The sequence below is a fragment of the Pleurodeles waltl genome, chromosome 3_1, assembly GCF_031143425.1.
Source record: "Pleurodeles waltl isolate 20211129_DDA chromosome 3_1, aPleWal1.hap1.20221129, whole genome shotgun sequence".
Classification (NCBI taxonomy): domain Eukaryota; kingdom Metazoa; phylum Chordata; class Amphibia; order Caudata; family Salamandridae; genus Pleurodeles; species Pleurodeles waltl.
This window is the reverse complement of record NC_090440.1, coordinates 411,334,374-411,357,046: the sequence shown is the minus strand read 5'-3', so window position 1 is coordinate 411,357,046 and position 22,673 is coordinate 411,334,374. Positions and strand designations below refer to the sequence as shown.

At 47.0% G+C, this 22,673-nt stretch overlaps 1 protein-coding gene across 2 annotated transcripts in view; it reads left to right on the top strand.

The window, feature by feature from the left end:
• Positions 1-22,673, top strand: part of PRC1 (protein regulator of cytokinesis 1) — a 317,616-nt gene that overhangs the window by 246,780 nt on the left and 48,163 nt on the right. Inside the window, exon 13 of one of the 2 annotated variants that reach the window (XM_069222650.1) lies at positions 1,249-1,428. In XM_069222650.1, the coding sequence (XP_069078751.1) occupies positions 1,249-1,428 (180 nt within the window). The remainder of the gene's footprint in view (positions 1-1,248; positions 1,429-22,673) is intronic. The other variant, XM_069222651.1, reaches the window with a different exon arrangement.

The following is a 22,673-nucleotide window of genomic DNA, read 5'->3' as shown; positions in this document are numbered from 1 at the left end:
GACTGCGAGACTGTGAGTAGCCAGAGTTGCCCCCCCCTGACCCCCCACAGCGACGCCTGCAGAGGGAATCCCGAGGCTCCTCCTGACTGCGACTGCCTGCTTCTAAGATCCGACACCTGGTAAAGACTCTGCACCCGCAGTCCCCAGGGCCTGAATGATCCGACCTCCAGTGCAGGAGCGACCCCCAGGTGGCCCTCTCCCTTGCCCAGGTGGTGGCTACCCCGAGGAGCCCGCCCCCCTCACCTGCCTGCATTGCTGAAGAGACCCCTTGGTCTCCCATTGAAACCTATTGAAAACCCGATGCGTGTTTGCACACTGCACCCGGCCGCCCCCGTGCTGCTGAGGGTGTACTTTCTGTGTGGATTGTGTTCCCCCCCGGTGCCCTACAAAACCCCTCTGGTCTGCCCTCCGAAGACGCGGGTACTTACCTGCTGGCAGACTCGAACCGGGGCACCCCCTTCTCCATTGAAGCCTATGCGTTTTGGGCACCACTTTGACCTCTGCACCTGACCGGCCCTGAGCTGCTGGTGTGGTAACTTTGGGGTTGCTCTGAACCCCCAACGGTGGGCTACCTTGGACCCAAACTTGAACCCCGTAGGTGGTTTACTTACCTGCAAAAACTAAAACTCTTACTCCCCCCAGGAACTGTTGAAAATTGCACTGTTTCTAGTTTTAAAATAGCTATATGTGATTTATGTGAAAACTGTATATGCTATTTTGCTAATTAAAAGTTTCTAAAGTACCTACCTGCAATACCTTTCATTTGAAGTATTACATGTAAATCTTGAACCTGTGGTTCTTAAAATAAACTAAGAAGATATTTTTCTATACAAAAACCTATTGGCCTGGAATTGTCTGAGTGTGTGTTCCTCATTTATTGCTTGGGTATGTACAACAAATGCTTAACACTACTCCTTTGATAAGCCTACTGCTCGACCACACTGCCACAAAATAGAGCATTAGTATTATCTCTTTTTGCCACTATCTTACCTCTAAGGGGAACCCTTGGACTCTGTGCATACTATTCCTTACTTTGAAATAGTGCATACAGAGCCAACTTCCTACACTTGTTTTTTTAATGAATAATACATTTAATATGCTTTGCAATTTAAATGTTTTCGTTTAGTGCATAGGCAATGATATTGATATCAAACACTCAGACACAGGTATTCAGTGTATCAATTTAATAAAAAAATATAACTGAGAATTAGGATTACAAGTAACATTTTCTTCTTTCTTTTCAAATAGGTTGCATCCAGAACTCCAAACAGAGTGATGAAGCCACCGCGGATAGGCCTGTTGGAGAGTATCAAAGAGAATATGTCACAGTTCAATTCAACCACTGTGAGCGGTGTGTACACCCACTCGGCTGCTTCACAGCGTAACCTCAGCGTTAATTCTGTTGCCAGCACCTATTCTGAGTTTGCGGTAATTTACTACCTCTACCAATTTCTGGGCAGCACACAGTCAGGGAGAGGGTGAAATGGTTGCACAATAGGGTGTATCTGTAAAATGAGAAGGTTTTTGTTAATTACTATGTTTAACTTTAGTGGCTTTCTGGTACGGTTGCCAAGTGTTGGCTGTTTTTCTTTTTAAAATTATTTGGATGTAAATGAATGGTTTGTGTTTAATGCTGTTCCTGGTTATGAACTATTAAGGCATAGCGGCATAGGGTTTTTTTTTTCCTACAGTTTTTGTTGAGATATATATATATGTGTATATATATATATATATATGTGTATGTATATTAATTAATAGACTGGCCTTTTAACAGTAGGGATCTCAACATGCGGGAAGGTCTTCTGCAGTGCTGGTGTGAATTTTACCAGCTATTAAACAGATCCATTACTTCATAATATAGAAAAGTGGAATGTCTCCAGTTGCTTTCTGTCAATTGACTTTGCATTCCCTGGTGTTTGCCCTATCACCTTTCAACATTTTAGAACAGATGTGACATTGCCAGCTACACCTGTAGCTGTTGCAGGTTTCCATGGGTTTCAGCAGACTAATTACAGTGTATCTTTTTAAGGTGTATCTGTCTGCTAGGTTAACTTCTTTAAATTGCAACTAGCTCACACTAGGGCTTCTGCTGATTTTTCTGCTTTCGTACTTTGTTGTACAAGTAGCGGCAGTCCTCTGCAAGAATGAACCTTGGGGCAGCAATGAGGTTCCAGGTTGCTGTTGAGCAGCGGTCTGAAGTGTCATCCCAGTGTCTATATAGGAGACTAACTTGACAAGTTGATTTTTCATAGTCTTTCCCGACACTAGACAGAACATCCATACTAGTGAGCCTGTAATCATACTTCTGCATATGATAGACTTCTAGCTGCATATTCCTTACTTTAGAATTCCCCCGCGTCCACTTTGAATCTGAAATTTTTCTGCTGAGCAGTACCCTGAGCGTGCCATCGGGTGGCATCGTTCGGATCTGCGTGCGTAGTCTGGCTCCGCGTGGTGTCGTTGAAGCAGTCTGACACGTCATGGTCTTCTATATAGGCACCACTCCGGCGCGAGTACGCCAGTTCTTTTCCTTCCGCGCCAGTTAAGCGCAGATCTGGAAAGAGCTACCCTTTTTCTTCGGTTGTCGTTTTTTCGGCCTGATTGTTTGAACATGTCTTCTAGAAAGACTGGATTGAAACCGTGTGGTGCACGTCCTTGCACCATGTCGGTCACGGATCCACACAGTGTCTCTCTGGTTTTTGTAGAAGGATCACGACTCGACTTCGTGTTCCGACTGTCGGGCCATAGCTCCGAAGGCCTTGAGAGAGAGAGAGATCCCTCAAACTTCTAGCGGCCCGACAGCCGTCTTCGGTCGGCACTCCTCTGAGGAAGTCACGGTCCTGCAGGAGGAGGAGGTCGCAGCACTGCTCCCGGAGCCCCAAGTCCTCTTCCTCGCATTCGCGGTCATCCCATTATTCAGGTAAGAGGCACAAGAAGAAGTCCAAGCAGACTTTGACTTCTCCATGCCCATCGGCTGACAAGGCGTCTAGGGAACGTTTATGTTCAGAGTGCGGTTCCGCGGAGCCGTCGCCAGGGCCAACTCAACATCTTCCCCCTTTTCCGGGGAACAGAGCGTTCCCCGCTCAAATAAGAGTTTTACGAGGCCATGCGCCTTCTGTTTGAGCGGGCTGCACCCTCGGGTGGGTCAGCTGGGGCCCCATCGGATTTGCCGGCCTCAGCCTCTGCGCCGTGGGGGACCCCAGGATCCGGTAGTGGATGCTGACAGGAACTGGGTCTGACATCGATGCTTCCTCCACCACCAGCGCCCACTGGTGGTAGCCCAGTTCTCATTCCGGATGAGCCAGAGTGACGTTGTACAACTCAGACTGTGCTGATTAGGCCCAGCTCATTGCCTGAGCCTTATTTTGAACAGCCAGGCACAGGAGAGGAGTGGGAGGGGTCTGAGGACCCTTTAGAGTGTGAATTGGAGCAAGAACAGGACGGGTATGAGGATCTAGGGGAAGCCAGTGGACTGGGGTTGTCTTCAGATACTGGCATGCTCTTTCCTCCTAACGTGGCTATGGAGGAGGGAGCTTCTTATGGTATGGTGGTGCGTAGGGAAGCTGAGGTTTTGGACCTAGACTTGCCCGTGGAGCCAGTCACGACAAATCTCCTGACCAATCTCCTGACAGAGGTGCTTCATCTGGGGGTGACTACATTAGAGCCGTTGTTGCCCTTCATTGAGGTCCTAATGGACGTCCTTCTGGGAACATGGTCCAAACCCAGCACACAGGCTCCTGTGACTAGGACATTCGGCCGCTGCCATAGACCTGCTCCAAACGACCCTAGTTTCCTTAACACCCAACCAATCCCCAACTTCCCGTGGTGCCTTCCCTTCCGCTCCACCGGATAGGGAATCCAAGAGGCTAGATCAGCTTGGAAAGAAAATGTTTACTTCCTCCAGCCTCGCATTGAGGTCCGTAAAAACCTCTTGCCTATTGGGCCGTTTTTCCCATACTTTATGGGATACGGTGGCACAGGTGCTGCCCCAGGTCCCGAAGGGCATACGGGACACTCACCCAGGCTGTCAAGGAAGGTAGAGATGCAGCCAAGTTTACAGTCAGGTGTGGATTGAACATGACCGACTCGCTAGGTAGAGTGATTGCATCGACAGTGGCCCTATGTCGCCACGCCTGTCTACGTTCGACTGGCTTTTCAGGGGATGTCCATTCAAGTTTGATGGACATGCCCTTTGATGGCTCTTGCCTTTTTGGTGAAAAGGCAGACTCCGCGCTTGAGAGGTTCAAGGATTCTTGAGCTACGGCCAGATCCTTGGGCCTCTCAGCGCCATTTCAACAGCAGTCTGTCTTCCGTCCCTTTGAAGGCTTTGGAAGGGGTGCAGTACCACGGCAGCCACAACTTCAGCCACCATCCTCCGGTTTTACACCATCCTGGGAGAGGACGTGGTCGTGGTACCGTCAGACCCAGAGGCTCTGGCCAGCGGTAGGCCACCACACAGCCCCCCTCCACTGCGTCCAATCCCTCCTAGTGTGGTTCTGCAAGACCATGTCCGTCCAGTTGGAGGGAGGATTCAATTTCACCTCCTTCACTGGCATTCCATAGCAACGGACAAATGGGTCTTACAGATTATACGAATGGGCTATTCCCTCCCCTTCCAGTCGTCCCATCCTTCTTTCCCTCCGATATAAGAACAGTTGATGGAGGACCGTTTGGTTTTGCTCCGCGAGGAAGTTAAGGCTCTCTTGGCCAAGGGAGCTATAGAAAGAGTCCCGATGTCAGAAGTAGGCAGTGGTTGTTATTACCGCTACTTTCTGATTCCAAAAAAGAACCAGGGCCTTCACGGTTTCCTGGATTTAAGGGACGTCAGTCTCTTCCTCAAGAAGGAGAAATTAAAGATGCTCACTCTTGCTCAGGTCTTGTCTGTCTTGGACCAAGGAGACTGGATGGTAGCGTTGGACTTGCAGGATGGGTATTTTCATGACCCCATCCCGCCCACCCACAGGCGTTACTTGCGGTTCAAGGTGGGCCACGAGCATTTTCAATTTACTGTGCTCCCCTTCGGTCTCACCAGTGCCCCTCGGGTGTTCACCAAAGTGATGCCGTTGGTGGCAGCTTATCTGCGTAAGTTAGGGATTTCAGTCTTCCCCTACCTAGACGATTGGCTGTTGAAGGGTCCTGCGCCCCAGGCTCTCATCACCCATCTCCAGAAGACCGTGAACCCACTGCATTCACTGGGGTTCACTATAAATGTGCCGAAGTCACACCTGACTCCCTCTCAGAAGCTCACTTTCATCGGAGCTGTTCTGCACACAGTGCAGTATCGGGCCTATCCTCCCGAGCAGCGAGTCCAGGATATTCAGGTTACGATAGCGATGTTTCGGCCTCTATCCTGGATTTCGGTGAGACAGACTCTGAGGCTGTTGGGACTCATGGCTTCCTGCATCCTATTGGTCAAGCGTGCCAGATGGCATATGAGGGCTTTGCAGTGGGACCTGAAGTTCCAATGGACACAGCATCAGGGAAATCTTACCGACATGGTTCAGATCTCGGAGGGAACTGCAAAGGATCTGCAGTGGTGGTTAGTGAACTGCGATTGGGTCAAAGGTAGACTACTCTCCCTTCCCCAACCAGATGTCACAGTAGTAGATCAGAGGTCTCTGGTCTCCGGCAGAATCCGGGCTCCATATAAACTTGTTGGAGCTTCGGGCGATCCGGCTAGCAATAAAGGCATTTCTTCCTGTTAAAGGGAAGGTAGTGCAGGTGTTCACGGACAACATTACCGCAGTGTGGTAGTGCAACAAGCAAGGCGGTGTGGGCTCGTGGACCCTTAGTCAAGAGATTTTTCGTCTCTGAACACGGCTGGAACATCAGGGCATAACCCTGTTGGTTCAACACCTGGCATGTTCTCTAAACGCCAAAGTGGACGAACTCAGCCGACGATGCTTAACCGACCATGAATGGTATCGCCATCCAGAGGTGGTGCAAAGACTGTTTCAGCAGTGGGGGATAGCCTTGGTTAGATCTGTTTGCCTTCATAGAGAACACACATTGTCAGCAGTTTTGTGCGTTGGAGTTTCCAAGGGGGCTATCGCTAGGCGACGCTTTTTATCGTGAGCGGAGTTCAGGCCTCCTGTACGCCTTTCCGCCCATACCACTTCTGCCCAGAGTTCTCAAGAAAATCAAGAACGACCGGGCCCAAGCAATCCTAGTGGCCCTGGATTGAGCACAGAGTTTGGTATCCAGAGAATCTCAAAATGAGCATTGGTCCACCAGTCAGGCTGCCTCTTCGGGATGATCTTCTGTTGCAGCAGCAGGAAAAGGTTCTTCACCCGAACCTGTCAACTTTGCGGCTTCGTGCGTGAAGGTTGAGCGGCTGCAGTTGATGGTTTAGGACCTCCCTTCCGAAGTCCGTGATGTCATTCTGGCAGTCAGGCGTCTCTCTACTAAGTCGATTTACGCCTGCCAGTGGAAACGTTTTGTTTCATATTGTTCAGAGAGGTCTATTGATCCGCTTTCTTTTTCTCTATCGAATGGTCTTCTGTTTATTCTATCACTCGCCCAACAGGGTTCCTGCTTAGGGTCTCTCAAGGGCTATCTTGCTGCCTTATCGGCGTTTCTACGCTTACCCGACCAACCATCTTTGTTCAAATCTCCCATTGTACAGATACTTTTAAACGGACTCGTGCATATGTTTCCACCTATGCCTTTTGCGTTTCCCCAGTGGGATCCTAATCTAGTACTCACTATCCTAATGTGTGCTCCTTTTGAGCCATTACATAACTGTCCTCTCCGGCTGTTCACTATCAAAACAGCCTTCTTAGTGACAATCACATCTGCCAGGAGAGTAAGTGAGCTGCAGGCTTTATCATCAAAACCGCCGTATCTCACAATATATATCCTGATAAAGTACTCCTCAGAACTCGTGCCTCTTTCCTCCTTAAGGTGGTCACCCCTTCCCATCTGGCTCAGAACATCACCCTGTCCACCTTCTTTGTGCCACTGCATCCCTCTAAGGAAGAGGAGCGTCTCCATCGACTGGACCCATAAGAGCATTAGCTTTCTACCTTGACCGCACAAAAGAGGTCTGGGTAGACGACCAACTCTGTGTGGTACGTTGGTGTAAAGAAGGGTTGGGCAGTACAGAAACAATCCATTTCGTGCTGGGGTGTTCTCTGTATAAAGATTTGCTACACTTCGGCTAAGAAGCAGCCTCCAGAGGGCTTGAGGGCTCACTCTACCAGAGGAAAAGCTGCTACCACTGCGTTGGCTCATGGCGTGCCGGTACTTGACATATGCCAAGTGGCGACGTAGGCTTCCTTGCACACTACTGCCTGGATAGCCAGGTGAGAAGAGGGGCATTTTGCCTGCTCGTTCCTGCAGGACGTCCTGGTGTGAAATAGCTTGGGTGTCTGTTCTAAGGTAAGGAATCTGCAGCTAGAAGTCTGTCAGATGAACAAGTTACTTACCTTTGGTAAAGAATTATCTGGTAGAGACTCTAGTTGCAGATTCCTTATACCCACCCAGGCCTCCCCGCTCTGCGGATATATACTTTTTAATTTTTTGCCTTTCTTAAGGGCATGTCTTTTTCCTCACACAATCAAGCGTAAAACTAAAATATTATTTCTTCCATGACTCGGCGCTTCTGGCGTGGCGAAAGAACTGACGTACGCGTGCCGGGGTAGTGCCTAAATAGAAGACCGTAACGTCACAGATGGCTCAAACGACACTGACAACACCTTGCAGAACCAGACGACGCATGCGGTTCTGAAGAATGCCACCTGATGGCGCGCGCAGGGTACTGCTCAGCAGAAAAATTCCAGATTTGCAGCTGAAGCCAGGGCGTTCTGAGGTTAGGAATCTGCAGCTAGATAGTCTCTACCAGATAATTTGTTACCGAAGGTAAGTAACTTGTTCATTATGGCTCAAGCCCATTCTCAATCCTGCTTTAGTGCACTCCAATGGTGACACCAATAGCTGCTTTTCTTCCTCCTCAAAGTTTTGCACACCTGGTACCAAACATACAGACGCAAGTCCAGGGTGGGTGTGCCACTAGCTTAGCATGGTTGATAACTCTTACTAAATTGTTCTATTTCATCTCTGGTGTGAATTTGAGCTACATCTTCATTTAGAATGGCTGCTTTTGTCACAGTCTCCTCTGTTTATGCAGCCTGTTTAGCATGCTCTCCTGCTCTCCTCTTTTAAGCAACGTGTTATACCACTGATAATTTGCAACCACAGAACCACATTACATCTGCATCTTCTATGATCAAGTGACGCATAAGTAAGCAGCCCTGAGGAGCCTAGTTGGCAGTTTTTGTTTTTGTTTCTTGTGAGCCTGCCAAATTTCAGACATGAAATGTTTGACTCTTAGATGGTCACTGCTCACGGATTTGAAATGACAGAGGAGTAGCTGATGTGGTATTGGAGTTGAATTTTGCTAGATGCCATATATGTATGATCTAATAGAAGTCTTTGAGTTGCATATTTCTTACCTTTGAATTCTTCCTAGCTGTCAAACTGGATCTGGAAGACTTTTGTGAGCAGTGCCCTGTACGCCAGTAGGGGGTATTTATCAGCTTTTTGTCAGTCTGCATCTGTATGGACCCTTACTGCAGTGATCCACCTATCGGGGAAAGGTTGGGGGGTGTCGGGACCTCACCCAGCTGGACAAATCAGTCAGATGCTCCCAGGGGCCTTTGCTCATCTTATTTTCAAGATGCAGAATCAAGTGGCTACCTGGCAGAGCTCTGTGCACCTCCCTAGGGTAGGAGGTGGACTGGGGTGTGTGGGGGGGATGTAGGGGGGCTAAGAGGGCCTACCATGGGTAACTTAGTGACCTGGTGCAGTGACCTGTAGTGAAGGGGTACATGCACCTTTACATGCAGGCTGCAATGGGAGGCCTGCAGACACATTTTGCATGGGGTCCCATGGGTGGCACATTACATGCTGCGGCCCATGGGGAACCCCTGGTGCCCCAATGCCCTGGGTACCTAATGCAAGGGACTTAGTGGGGGCACCATTATGCCAATTGTGGGGTGTGCAAAGTCCTAGGTAACCAAATTTAGAGGGAGAGAGCACAATCACTGGGGTCCTGGATAGCAGGACCTCAATGAAAACCGTCAAAGCATACTGACAGCAGACAAAAAAGTGGGGGTAACCATGCCAAAAGGAGGGTACTTTCCTACACCTGTTCACACACAAACTACACACAAGCCTTTTGTGCCTGTAGCCAGGCTAGAGCCAGGGCAGGGAGAGAGGAAATTCCACACACATTGGGGGTGCCTCCAGTAGTTCTCCCACTTCAAAGAAGGCACCATTATTTTTAAAAAAAAAAGGGACTCTCAGATCCACTGTTTAGCTCACTTCTGGAGCTGTGGAAGACAAAGGAGGACTGCTGCCTGAGTAAGCAGGACTGGCCCTCTACACCTTGAACACAAGACTACCAGAGGGTTTGCTGACCTGATCAGGGGCTCCAGGACAGCAAAGGCTTCAACCATCATAAACCCTGCTCCTGGACTGTGCCTTCTGTAAGTCCTAAGGCTCCACATGCCTCTCCAGTCCTGTACCCTTGGAAGTGGGGATAAATTTACTCTGCCAGCCTAACTGTGGTCCCTACCTGACCCGATGCAGCGCTCGCAGCTTCTCGTCGGAACAAAATCATTCTCATCAGAACCAAAACAGTGCAGTGCATCTTGCATCACAGCCCTCACAGCTCCTCATTGGAACCAACACAGGATGACTCAATTTGACTTGGAGCTCACATCGCAGCCTTTCCAGCTCTCCATCAAAATCAGTGCATCTTGATGCAGGACTTCACATTGCTCCTTGGCGCTACCAATGTGGGGCGCAACGCCCTGCAACAAGGATATGAGGTGCAATTCTGAGCAGGCTTAGCCTGGTCCCTGTATCGATCCCCTGTTCCATCGCAGTCAGCCTGAGCTTGTGACTTTATCCCTGCCCAGCACAGCTAGATAACCAAAACTGGCTCTTTGTATTTTAAGTATTATTTTTACCTAACACTTTAAAAATGCATATTTCTAGTTCTACTAATTACATGTTTGTTGTTTAGGTCTCAAATGTTTTATTAATATTTACTCTATTTTTGTAAATTGGTGTGGGATTTTTCTTGTGGTGATTTTTTTACTTTTAGTTTTTGTGTACTTTATAAATAAATTGCAAGTTAAACCTGACTGTTTTTGAGCCAAGCTATAGACTGTTAAGCACAGGGTAATTTAGTGACTTTTGTGGTTCACCCTGAAAGGAATGGCGACTGTTGCTTGAGAAGGGCTCACACCCTCCTCAACCAAAAACCCAATTTCTCACACACTGATGCTCAGCTATGGATTATTGCAGTCTGATCATTTAGAGCTTCTGTGAAACATTGAGTACCTATAGATTGTGGTAGATCCATCTGTGATTTAGCCTAGAAGCCCTAAAGGGATAGTCTGGTTAATGCTTACCTCATTGCCTTTATCAAGACTACATTGGAAGTTTGGAGCACACTTTGTGGACAAGCCCCAGACATATTTTTTCCTTCACTGCATACTCGGATACATTGAAACCCAGCCTTTACTCTCCTGCTCAGTATCGGGGCCCCTTTGATCAGTGGGCAGCGTGCAGTTGTTTGACAACCTTACATGTTTACTAACCAAACAATACTCTCTTTTTGAGGAGTGTAAGTGGGGATTCCACATACTGGAAAAGGGGAGCTTCCATTACACTAAATTATGGCATATATTTTTACATCCACTTTTACGTGCATTTGCATTTGGCAACATCGCAGCCCCATCCATTAAGGTTACATTAAGAGAATATTTTAGGGATTCAGGTATTGGATTTCCACTAGTGTGCCCTCTGGCACAACATAAATAAAAATACTCATTACAAAATAGACATAGTACCACACTCAAATAGCTCTCCTGACTGGAATTACCCTGCCAAACTCTAATTCTTCCTGATGAAGAGGCTATGGTTTGGAGGGGGGTTTTAAACCTATTTGGTGGGATTGACCAAAGATTGGACTTTTTTGGTGTGAAATACTGATAACCATGAAAACAGTTAGACTACCCGCTGCCAAGTGAACTGTATTTTGTTGTGTTGAGTCTCTTCCTACACTTGTTGCAATATCAAACTCAAAGTGATCATATATTTGTGTGGAATTGCTTAGGAGCTGCCAAGACAGCTCTTGGTGCTTTCTGGAAATATCCAAATCCGTTTCCTATCTCAACTTGGTATTGCCATCTGTGGAATGTCGTCGCTATAGAGCAGTTGTGTTATTGCCCTTTCTGACTCATGAACCACATTTGAATCCACACTTGGCTCTACTACTAACCTTTCTCTCACAGGGGGGTTCCCTAGATGACATGATCAACTAGGTTGAGCACTGTAAACTTGTTTAATCAGTAATGCTTTTTGTTTGTGTTTTCAGGGACGTGCTGAACTAGTTAATCATGTTCTCGCTCAGGTTATAGTATCTTGATCTGTTACTGTTGGATTTTATCCGCTCTGTCTTTCCTGCCCAGAGGTTGGGGGGGAAAGAGGGGTATGGGTCTGTGGGTCTGTTCGTTCTCCTCTGAAGTGTCACAGAGCGTTGTATTTATTCTCGCATTGTTCCTTTCAAAATTCAGTTAACCGAAATGATTTCCTAAAAGGAACAAATTGTTGAACTTTGGTAACACTTTTTCTGGTACTCTAGTTTTTTCACTGCCCACCCTGTTCCCTGTTCTGTGGAGTGCACTTTCTTGTTTAAAAGTTCCCAAATTAGATTTGAGACATCGTCTATACTAATTTAAGCGCTGTCGCAGGTTGTGGAATACATAGTGATAAACTGTCAACATGCAGAGATTGTGCCTATGTGTGGCTTTTTTGTGATACAAAGCTGAAATGAATTCATATGGTGCCTTTTACTGGCACACAAGCTGTTGCAAGTTTTTGAAACCTGTGTGGGGGGACTCGGAGTTCAGAGGGTGAGGGATCCGCAAAAAGGGTATTATTGAAGGTGAGTAATTTGTCTATTTGGATCAGTAAACTCCAACCCCCAGCAGAACAGTGGTGCATGCATCTAGCTCTTCTTCCAACCTCATGTACTAAATAAGTATTGTATCTTAAAACTAATCTGATACCATAATGATGGTAAAATTGGACAACCTTTGGGTAGCTAAGACTTCTAAACTGCAAATGAGGTGCAATACAATACACTTATGGAGTGCACACTTACTCGGAAGAGATATCCCTGCGCTTGCAAAAAGAAACACCCTCAAGAGATCTGCCTATGAGGAACCTAAGTGACCTCAAGACAGGGGGCAAAAAGTAGAGTTTTTAGACCTTTCCTGAAAGTGGCTTTTGTGGACTGCTTTTTAGCTGAACAGGGAGAACATTCCAGAGCTTTGAAACTTGAAACGCAAATTATCTCCCACCTATTCTGATCTTGTGGATGCATGGGACTTGGAGAAGTTTCAGATTATTGGGTCTCGTCTGAGTGTAAGGTTTGAAACTTCCCCACGGATATAGAGGGCCTTTATGATTATAGGCCCTAAATAGACAAATGAGACCTTGAACTGAAATGTATTTTGCACTGGGAGCCAGTGCAGAAATCAAGGATTATCTGATACTGCTGTCCGAGGGAGAATCTTGAGAATGAGACAGGCAGCCGCCTTCTGAATGATTTGAAGATGTTTTATCAGAAACGTGGGTAGCCCCAGTTATCCAGTATTGGGTCTTTCATGGATTCACATGCTTAAATCGTTCCCGTCGTTGAAGTGGGAGTCCCATGGTACCTTAGGAAAGTAGTATGTAGGAGTAGCCATTGGGTATTATGTTATTAGCCCTTAATCATGTAGCCTATCTGTCAGGTGACAGCACCTTTAGAATTCTCCCAAGAGAGGCTCTTTCCCCTCAGATTTTCAAGCACAAGACTGAAATGTATCCTGAAAAGGAAGGTGAACCTCACAGGGGAGGAGGGTGGGTCGCATGTGAATCCATGAAAGATACCAATACTGGATAACTTATTTACAGGTGTAAGTAACTTGTTTTCTTATCCAGTATTGGATCTTTCACAGATAAACATGCTTGAATCAGAATAGCAAGCAGTACTTAAAACAGACATAATTCATATTAGCTAATGTGATCAATAAAATAGCTCTTCTTAGGTGGTCTGGTCAGAGGTTTGCCAGCATTACAGTGGCAAAATTGTATGGCTAATGAAATCTATCGGTCTATTGTTGCCTTTGTGACTGCTGTTCTCAAGGGGAAGATTCAAATGGTATTTTTGTTGGGAGGTGCAGCTAATGTAGAAGCCAGCTTAAACCTAGGTGTTGCTGGAGGTAGATGTATACATTTAGATGTAGCAGGAGTTGCAACTGCGAAGGTTGTTATGGTTGGTCTGGAGCTGAATCCGGAAACCTTCACTTGTAGTCCTGAAGCACGGACTGAAGATCATGAATAAGGGATGCAAGCATCTGTACTGCGTGACGGGTGATATTGCAGCGGTTCGTAATATTGACCATGGGAGTATTATAGGATTCATATTCCTGCTGCTCATAGTCGTCGTCATCATCTTGGTATTTGACGTGCAATTGTGATGGTCTGCACGCGTCTCCAAATGGTCCCTCGTCATCCGACTCCTCCTAGTCCAAGGGGTGACTTGATACTAATGTTGATACTTTGCTAGGAGATGTGTCAGGACGCAAAGTAGATTTGATGACTTGGTAACTCTGATTGTCGTACGAAGATCAAGAGAGTCTGCAGCGGTGGTAATAACAGTGTATTTTGGCACTGTTTCTTTTAAAGTAGATGATGCTGCAGTCCATTGCACTGTTGACGGTGGTGGCGTCTGTGGTGTCAACGATGATGGTCTTATCAACAGTGATGTCAACGGTGGTGTCGTCAATGATTGTCTCGTCAACTATGGCTTTGTCGGTGGACGGGTTATCGATGGTGGAGGAGACTTTGTCGACGGTTCCAAAGGTGACATCGACAGCAGAAGTTTCTCTTTAACTAGTGGTCAAGTTAAACCCATCTTAGCACTCACTATTGTTAAAGAGATTGGTGTCTGTATAGCTGTTGTAGACTATCTCAGCAATGACGATTGTCTTGTCGACGAAACAGTGACACACGTAGTCGCCAACAGCATGGTCGACTTAAACTGAAATCATGCTTTCTTGATGTTGAAAACTCAGAGGAGGGAGAGCGATGACAATTCTCCTTTTTGCGCTATGGAGAGGACGGCTGTGAGGAGGCTGACCCTGCAGAGACTAAATGAGCCTTCTCTTTAGAAGAGTCCTTATGAGATTTGAGATTTCCAGCTCTCCTCCGAATGCCCCTGGTCAGATGACCTTGACCTTTTTAGGGGTTTTGAAGCTGTCCGTATCCTCAACTGAAGTACATGACTTCGCTTGTAACCACAAAAGAAGTCTTCCTTCTCTGTCCCTCAGAGTCTTAGCGGGGAAGGTGCAACAGAATTTGCAGTCCTTCACCTGATGTTTCTTGTACAGACAGTACAAGCAGTCCTTGTAAGGATCATCCACATGTAGCCTTTTCTTGCCACAGGTTTTACAAGGACAAAAATGGCCTTTTCTAGAAGCATTTGACATTTTTCAAAGTAGAAAGTAGCTTTGAGAGGAAAAAACTGAGCAGGGCTCAGGGAGACTCCCTTCACACGTCATGTAGTAGAAAATCTGAGGGCGAGAGCCTCTCTTGGGGGTATTCTAGATGGTGCTAGCACCAGATTGGTCAAAGTTCAAGTTTTGTTCTTTTTTTTCCCCCCAAAAGACAGGCTATATGATTATGGGCTAATAACATTATAGCCTATGATTATTCCTAAATACTGCTTTCCTAAGGTAGAATTCCCACTTCGACGAAGGGGAATCATTTAAGCATGTGAATCTATGAAAAATATCAATACTGGATAACTGTAGTTACAGGTAAGTAACTTGTTTTCGTACACTCTGTTGGCATAGTCCAGCCGAGATGTGATCAAGGTGTCTTTCCTCTTTCTGGCATGGTTACCCCCACATTTTGCCTGATGTTGTGAGCTTAGACTGTTTTCACTGGGATCCTGCTAACCAGGACCCCAGTGATTGTGCTCTCTCCTCCACATGTAGGTACTCTGGTACTTCTTACACCCCACAATTGGCAGACTGGTATCCCCCTGTAAGTCCCTAGTATATGGTACTCGGGTACCCAGGGCATTGGTACACCAGGGGACACCCATGGGCAGCAGCTTGTATTATGCCACCCATGGGAGCCCATGCAAACTGTCTGCAGGCCTGCCATTTGCTGTGTGTGTGTGTGTGTGTGTGTGTGTGTGTGTGTGTGTACTCCTGCATGAGCAGAGGTGCTCCTAAGAACTTCAGTTCGAATTCCCTGGACCTCGTAAGTGCAGGGAAGCTATTTTAGCTATGTACTGGCCACAGGTCACTAACTGTGGTCCAGCTACATAATGGTAACTCCAAACCTGGGCATATTTGGTATCCAACATGTCGGAATCGCACCCCAATACTAGTTCCCCTTAGACACGATTCTGCCTTCCTGCTGCTTGACCAGCTCAAGCAGAGGACGGCAAAACAAAGGATTCCCTGTACAAGAGGGATGCAACCTCCTCTCTTTTGAAAATAGGGGTTACAGGGCTGGGGAGGGGTTGCAGCCCCATGCCACTGGTTTGCTTTGAAGGGTTCATTTGGTGCTCTCCTTGCACAATCCGGTGACGGGACAAAGGAAAGGAGAGTGACCACTTCCCTGTCCTTCACCACCCCAGGGGTGGTGCCCAGAGCTCCTCAAGGTGGCCACTTGGTTCTGCTGTGTTGGAAACAAGATGTGTAGAGGTCTCTGGGAGCATCTGACTGGGCAGGCCAGGCACCACCTGATGTCGGGGAACCCTCCTGATAGGTGGTCACTCCAGAGAGTGACCAAACCCCCCTTTTTGGGCTATTTAGGAACTCCCTTGAGGGTGGGTCCCCAGATTCATTGTGTAAGATTCCATCAGGGCTCCTGTGCAAAAACCTTTCTGTTCTGAACTACTGCTGGGCAACACCGGAACCGAACAAGACTGAGAACTTCTCCTTGCAACATTATTTCTGCTGCTCCTGTCTGCAATTTGCAACATTTCTACGGCTGTCCGTTCTGTGGTGTCGGCAAGACTTCAGCTGCACCAAGAAACAAGAAGGAATCTCCTGTGGAGTGAAAGTCACTCCCCTGCATCCACAAGCACCAGGCAACTATGTCCGGCTGTTGGGATCTTCTGTCCTCTGGATCTTCGAAGATTCTCCAACCCAGGGATCCCCTGGGTCCTCTCTGCTTCTTCCCAACGTGGGAGATGGTGAGCCCTTGCCTCTTCCATTAGGACAAAATCCCTGTGCACTGCAACTGTTTGCAGCAACCAAGGCTTGTTGACACCTGCTCCAAGGGATCTTGAGGTTCCAAGTTGCCCCGGCCCCCATCATTCCACCTCTGCAAGGACAGTCTCCTCTCTGCTGCTCCAGCGACATGGAATTCCTCTTCGGGTATGCTGACTGTTCTTCACTGCGACTTACCGTGCCTGCTGCTATTGGGGGCTTAGACTGCTTCTGCTAGTTGTCCTGTCTTCTTAGGGTCAGCCAGGACTCCCTTCCAAGAGCCGAGTCCCAGGACCTTGCTGGCCCTCCACCTCTTGCTTTTGCTTGTGCTTGTTGGTGGCCATCATGTCCATTACCCCGTCTGCAGTCCGGCAACCGTCGAGGCACAGCTCGTAGGCAACTTCAGGGACTCCTCAGCAGCGTCTGGACCCCGCAGCTGGACTTCATCCTTTACCATCGAACCAGATCTTCAGCTACAGAAGGGTGGCCATTGGCTCATGTACCCACCTGGACACTCCTGCATGGACTAGACTGTCTCCTTCTTTTGAAGGTCGTCTTCACCCGGAATCCACCCTTGGGTTCCACTGGTCCAGTCCTGCTTCTGCAATTTCCAACCGCAATGTCCCCATGTTAGCCTATGGGAAAACCAGGTAACTCACCTCTCTGCACCCAGGTGCTGTTCCACTCTCTCCCAACGAGTGTCTAACTACACCATACATTCCGGTGAGGAACACCAGTTCACATTCCATTTTTATTTTTAGTATATGGTTTGGCCAGCACCCCCAATGGGCCCTTGCCAATTTATGCCATTTCGAATTACCTATGTATATTTGTTGTGTTCGTTCTTCCAGAAGAAAGTATACAAATGGTAGTTTAGTGTGCCTATCATTAAGTACCTTTATTTTTGCAATGCTGTGTGGTTCCTTTCATGTGTGATAAGTGGCATTGCAAGTGCTTCACATGTCTTCTAGATAAGTCTTGGCTGCTCGCCACAGCTACCATAGAGAGCCCTGGCTGCCTAGACACTAACACTCACTAATAGGGATTTGCTTGGAACCAGTATAGCGTGTAAAACCATAGGTGTCCACCACACACTGGGCCAGATTCCTACAGCGTGGACAATCATTTTATGGAATTCCATAGGAATAAGGTGCAACATCCTCCTTAGGAACCTGAGAGTAAAGAAGCAGGCAGAGGACAATGCCTTGATTTGGGACTCAAAGGTCAAATTAGAGTCACATTTTACACCCAAATTGTTAACTTCTGCGGCTGTGAGAGTAGCAACACCCAGTTCAGATGGCCACCAGAGGCCAGAAGCTGGAAGGGATTTGATTCCAAAGAAAAGAATCTGTCTTATCGGAGGTCAGTTTTAGGCATCTAGAGTTCATCCACTCTACTACTGCGTTAAGGCAAAATTTAAACGGGCATAACGTTGAGGGAGCCTTTTCCTAGAAAGCAAAGAGAAGTTGGGTGTTATTTGCATTAGATACGACTCTCATTTCCCAATCCTAAGCCAGCTTTGTCAATGGATCCAGATACATTGCAGAGTGTGGTGCTCAGGGCAGAGCCTTGAGGCATACTACACCCACAAAGGTTTAGAGATGGAGGTAAAAGGAGAAACAGCGGGAGAACAATCAGTGATGAATTATTTCAGCCATAACAGGGCTTGATCTCTGATGCCAATATTTTCCAGTCTCTCAAACAAAACAATAGAAGAGACCGTATTGAATGCAGAAGACCGGTCTAGTGGCATGGCCTAAGTAATGGATCATCTCAAACATAACTTCTCAAAAGCTGAAATACTCACCTGTGGATCTATAAAACTGTATTCTTTTGGCCTTTGAAAAAGGGAAACCCTGCCATCCACTTTGAATGAGGCTAAATACTTGAATGTGATCATAGACTCAAACCTCTCACTTCTCTCCCAAATCAACAAAGTAACCAGATACTAATTCAGTTGGAAGAAAATGCTTTGATGTATCATTCCCTATGACGTGCTCTCATTGTAAACATATGTAATGGCCATGCCTTGTACATCGGACTCATTAGAAGGTTAATTGGTAAGTTTTAAGAAATTCTCAACATAGTACCAATTTCCTTCCGTTCCAAACTCAAACCCCCCCCCCCCCCGTTTGTTTTTTGTTTCGTTTTATGGAGCCAAGAACATGCCTTTGCCTTGACCTAGGCGGCCCTAAGTTATGACCCCCCCCAAAGAAAATACATTGCATTTTTAATATCCAGGGAAATGTTGTGTAATAATGATTTGTCCAGTTTATACTTAGAAGGATAAACATTCAGTAGTATTAAAACAATAGGGAAGTATAAAATCAGTGACCGAAAGGCAACATGTAGTATCACTGGTATGAGGGACCTTGACTGTGTGCTGCCAATCTGTATTTTATTCAACTACTTTGCTTATTAATTTGGTAGCTCTTGCTTCCTTAATTCATTTAATTAACCTCTAACACCTGACTAACCACGGTTAACTGCCTGCTTCTAATTTCTTGATAAAGTAAAACATATCTTCATTAATATTTATTATTAAATATCTAATTATTTACTTTTGAGAAGAACACCCAGTAAGTTTCTCTGCTTCCTCTTGCATCTTTTTTTATTTTTTTTAAATTTAGACTTTTCCCCCACAGGGCTGCATCATTGTTCAGCTTGTGCCAAGACTATGACTCCAAAATATTTACTTCATCAAATAAGGGCTAACTTACACAAATTCACTTTTTAGGTCTTTTTTTTCCTCTTGTCGGAGCTTTCAGACAGTACTCTTGATCCATTGGCCTTTTGTGCCTTCTCCTTTTTATTTCACCCACCGCACCATGGTACAGTGATTTTAGCCCACTTCAGCCATTGGCTGCCTTCACTGTGAGTGACCCATTCTGCCATTTCAGAAAGCGAACATCCGGACAAAAAATAGCCCTCTTCGTGCCATGGACTACTCAGCAAATGTGGTGTTTCTCTTTGAAAAATACATGTTTCCCATTTCGAAAGTGTTTTTAAAAAATTTTTTTTTTAACATGCCTGTTTTCCCTGGATCTTTCAATCATTTTTTGCCACAAGATTCTCTGCGGGTGACTCAACTCTGCAGCAGCCGGACAAGGGGTAGACCTTACGTGTCTGACACTGTTACTGGATCCCAAATCCAAACATGGTCAGCCAACTTTGAAAGGAGACCCAAACAAATTGCATAACAATCAGCTAACAAAAACAGTAAAATGTTTCCTTTTATTGTATATTTTATCTATTGCAGTAAGTCATGCACTCTCTTGCTGGTTTTTCTCTGTGGCAGTTAAGCTTGTGTCATAGTGGTTTTTCAATGTGTGATAGTGTTGACAGGTCCATAAGTCAAAACGGGGCTAACATACTTTGAATAAGGGCCCAGAAATACTGTAAACATAATGATTTATACACAATAGGGCTTATTAGTGAAGTTGGTTTGGCTTGTTTTTGATTTCCAACTTGCCAATACCGACAGTCACAGAAGGAGTATCTTGGGAGTTGGTGCAGAGAAAAGCTACCCACCGAGAACCTGCAGCAAGAAACAGTGATAAAGCTGTGTTCGATGGCATCTGTCGCTGTAGATACGCATGTTATGCAATAGCTCGCCATCTGGTGTTGGGCCGGAGTGTTACAAGTTGTTTTTCTTCGAAGAAGTCTTTCGAGTCACGGGACCGAGTGACTCCTCCTTTTGTCTCCATTGCGCATGGGCGTCGACTCCATCTTCGATTGTTTTTTTTCCGCCATCGGGTTCGGACGTGTTCCTGTCGCTCCGAGTTTCGGAACGGAAAATTAGCTAATTTCGGAAGATTTTCGTCGGTATTGTTGCGCTCGGGATCGGCGTACTTAGATTCCACACCGCATCGAAGATCGAAGAGCTCCGGTGTCCTTCGGGGTAGTTTTTCGATCCCCCGTCGGGGCCTGGTCGGCCCGACCGCGTGCTGAAGAACGCCGATGGAACGGACCCCGTTCCGTTTCTGCCCCAAATGCCACAATAAATACCCCTATACAGACCAACACTTGGTCTGTAACCTGTGCCTGTCACCTGAGCACAGTGAAGACACCTGTGAGGCCTGTCGTGCGTTCCGGTCCCGAAAGACACTCCGAGACCGTCGAGCCAGAAGACTTCAGATGGCGTCCGCGCCGACAGCCCACCGAGAGTTCGAGGAGCAGGAAGAGGAAGGTACCTTCTCGATCCAAGAATCGGACTCCGAAGGATTCGACGATACACAAACCGTGAGTAAGACGTCGAAAACCACACAGAGAAAGATTTACAAGGCCCAGGGGACGCCACTGCCATCCGGCCATGGCTCCACCCATAAATTTGGTGACCGACCGTCGGCACCGAAAAAGCCGAGGTCGTCCGACTCCGGTCGAGACACCGGCACGCAGCCTTCTCGGGACCGAGAAAGTGCTGCAGATAAGCCTCGACACCGAGATGCTGGTGTGGACACGGCTCGACGCCGAGACAGCAGCACCGAAGAAGATCGACGCCGAGAGGTTTCGGCCCCGAAAAAGAAAAAAGTCACCTCGGAGCCGAAAAAACACGCAGACAGGGTTTCGATGCCGAAACAAACTGCAAGCCACCCAGCTTCAGGCTCTTATACAGAAGAGCACTCGCTAACCTCCCAAATGCGAAAGCATAGGTTTGAGGAAGAGCTACAAGCAACTGATGTGGACCATACGCAAAAGCGTATCTTCATACAGCAGGGGACAGGAAAAATAAGCACCCTTCCCCCCATTAGGAGAAAGAGAAGGTTGGAGTTCCAGACTGAACAGACACCACAACCAAAAGTGGTGAAAAGAGTTACCCCACCACCCTCTCCTCCGCCCGTGATTAACGTCTCACCAGCACAAACTCCATCACACTCCCCAGCTCACACCACCATAAGCCAGGGTGACCAAGATCAAGACGCATGGGACCTATACGACGCCCCAGTGTCAGATAACAGTCCGGAGGCATACCCTACGAAGCCATCTCCACCAGAAGACAGCACCGCGTATTCTCAAGTGGTGGCTAGAGCAGCACAATTTCACAACGTAAGCCTCCACTCAGAACAGGTCGAGGATGATTTTTTATTCAACACACTCTCCTCCACCCACAGCTCATACCAAAGCCTGCCTATGCTCCCTGGTATGCTCCGGCACGCGAAATAAATCTTTAAGGAGCCGGTCAAAAGTAGGGCAATCACACCAAGGGTGGAAAAAAAGTATAAGGCGCCTCCTACAGACCCGGTTTTCATCACTACACAGCTGCCACCAGACTCTGTCGTTGTAGGAGCAGCTAGGAAAAGGGCCAACTCTCACACATCTGGAGATGCACCACCCCCAGATAAAGAAAGCCGCAAGTTCGATGCAGCTGGTAAAAGAGTCGCAGCACAAGCTGCAAACCAGTGGCGCATCGCGAACTCCCAGGCACTACTTGCGCGCTATGACAGAGCCCACTGGGACGAGATGCAACATCTCATTGAACATCTGCCCAAGGACTTACAAAATAGGGCAAAACAAGTGGTTGAGGAGGGACAGACCATTTCCAACAACCAGATCCGCTCCTCCATGGACGCTGCAGATACAGCTGCACGGACAATTAATACATCTGTAACTATCAGAAGGCATGCATGGCTCCGAACGTCTGGATTTAAACCAGAGATTCAACAAGCAGTTCTCAATATGCCTTTTAATGAAAAAGAACTGTTCGGTCCAGAAGTGGACACAGCGATTGAGAAACTCAAAAAAGATACGGACACTGCCAAAGCCATGGGCGCACTCTACTCCCCGCAGAGCAGAGGGAATTACAGCACATTCCGTAAAACGCCCTTTCGAGGGGGGTTTCGGGGTCAGAGCACACAAGCCAGCACCTCACAAGCAACACCGTTGCTTCGGGGACAATATAGAGGAGGGCAATTCCCTAGAAATAGAGGAAGATTTCAGAGCCCCAAAACCCCTACTACTAAACGGTGACTCACATGTCACTCACCCCCTCCACACAACACCAGTGGGGGGAAGAATAAGTCATTATTACAAAGCATGGGAGGAAATCACTACAGACACTTGGGTTCTAGCAATTATCCAACATGGTTATTGCATAGAATTTCTACAGTTCCCTCCAAACATACCACCAAAAGCACAAAATTTGACAACACACCATTCCAATCTCCTGGAGATAGAAGTGCAGGCACTATTGCAAAAGAATGCAATCGAATTAGTGCCAAACACACAAATAAACACAGGAGTTTACTCACTGTACTTTCTGATACCAAAGAAGGACAAAACGCTGAGACCAATCCTAGACCTCAGAGTAGTGAACACTTTCATCAAATCAGACCACTTTCACATGGTCACACTACAAGAAGTATTGCCATTGCTAAAACTACA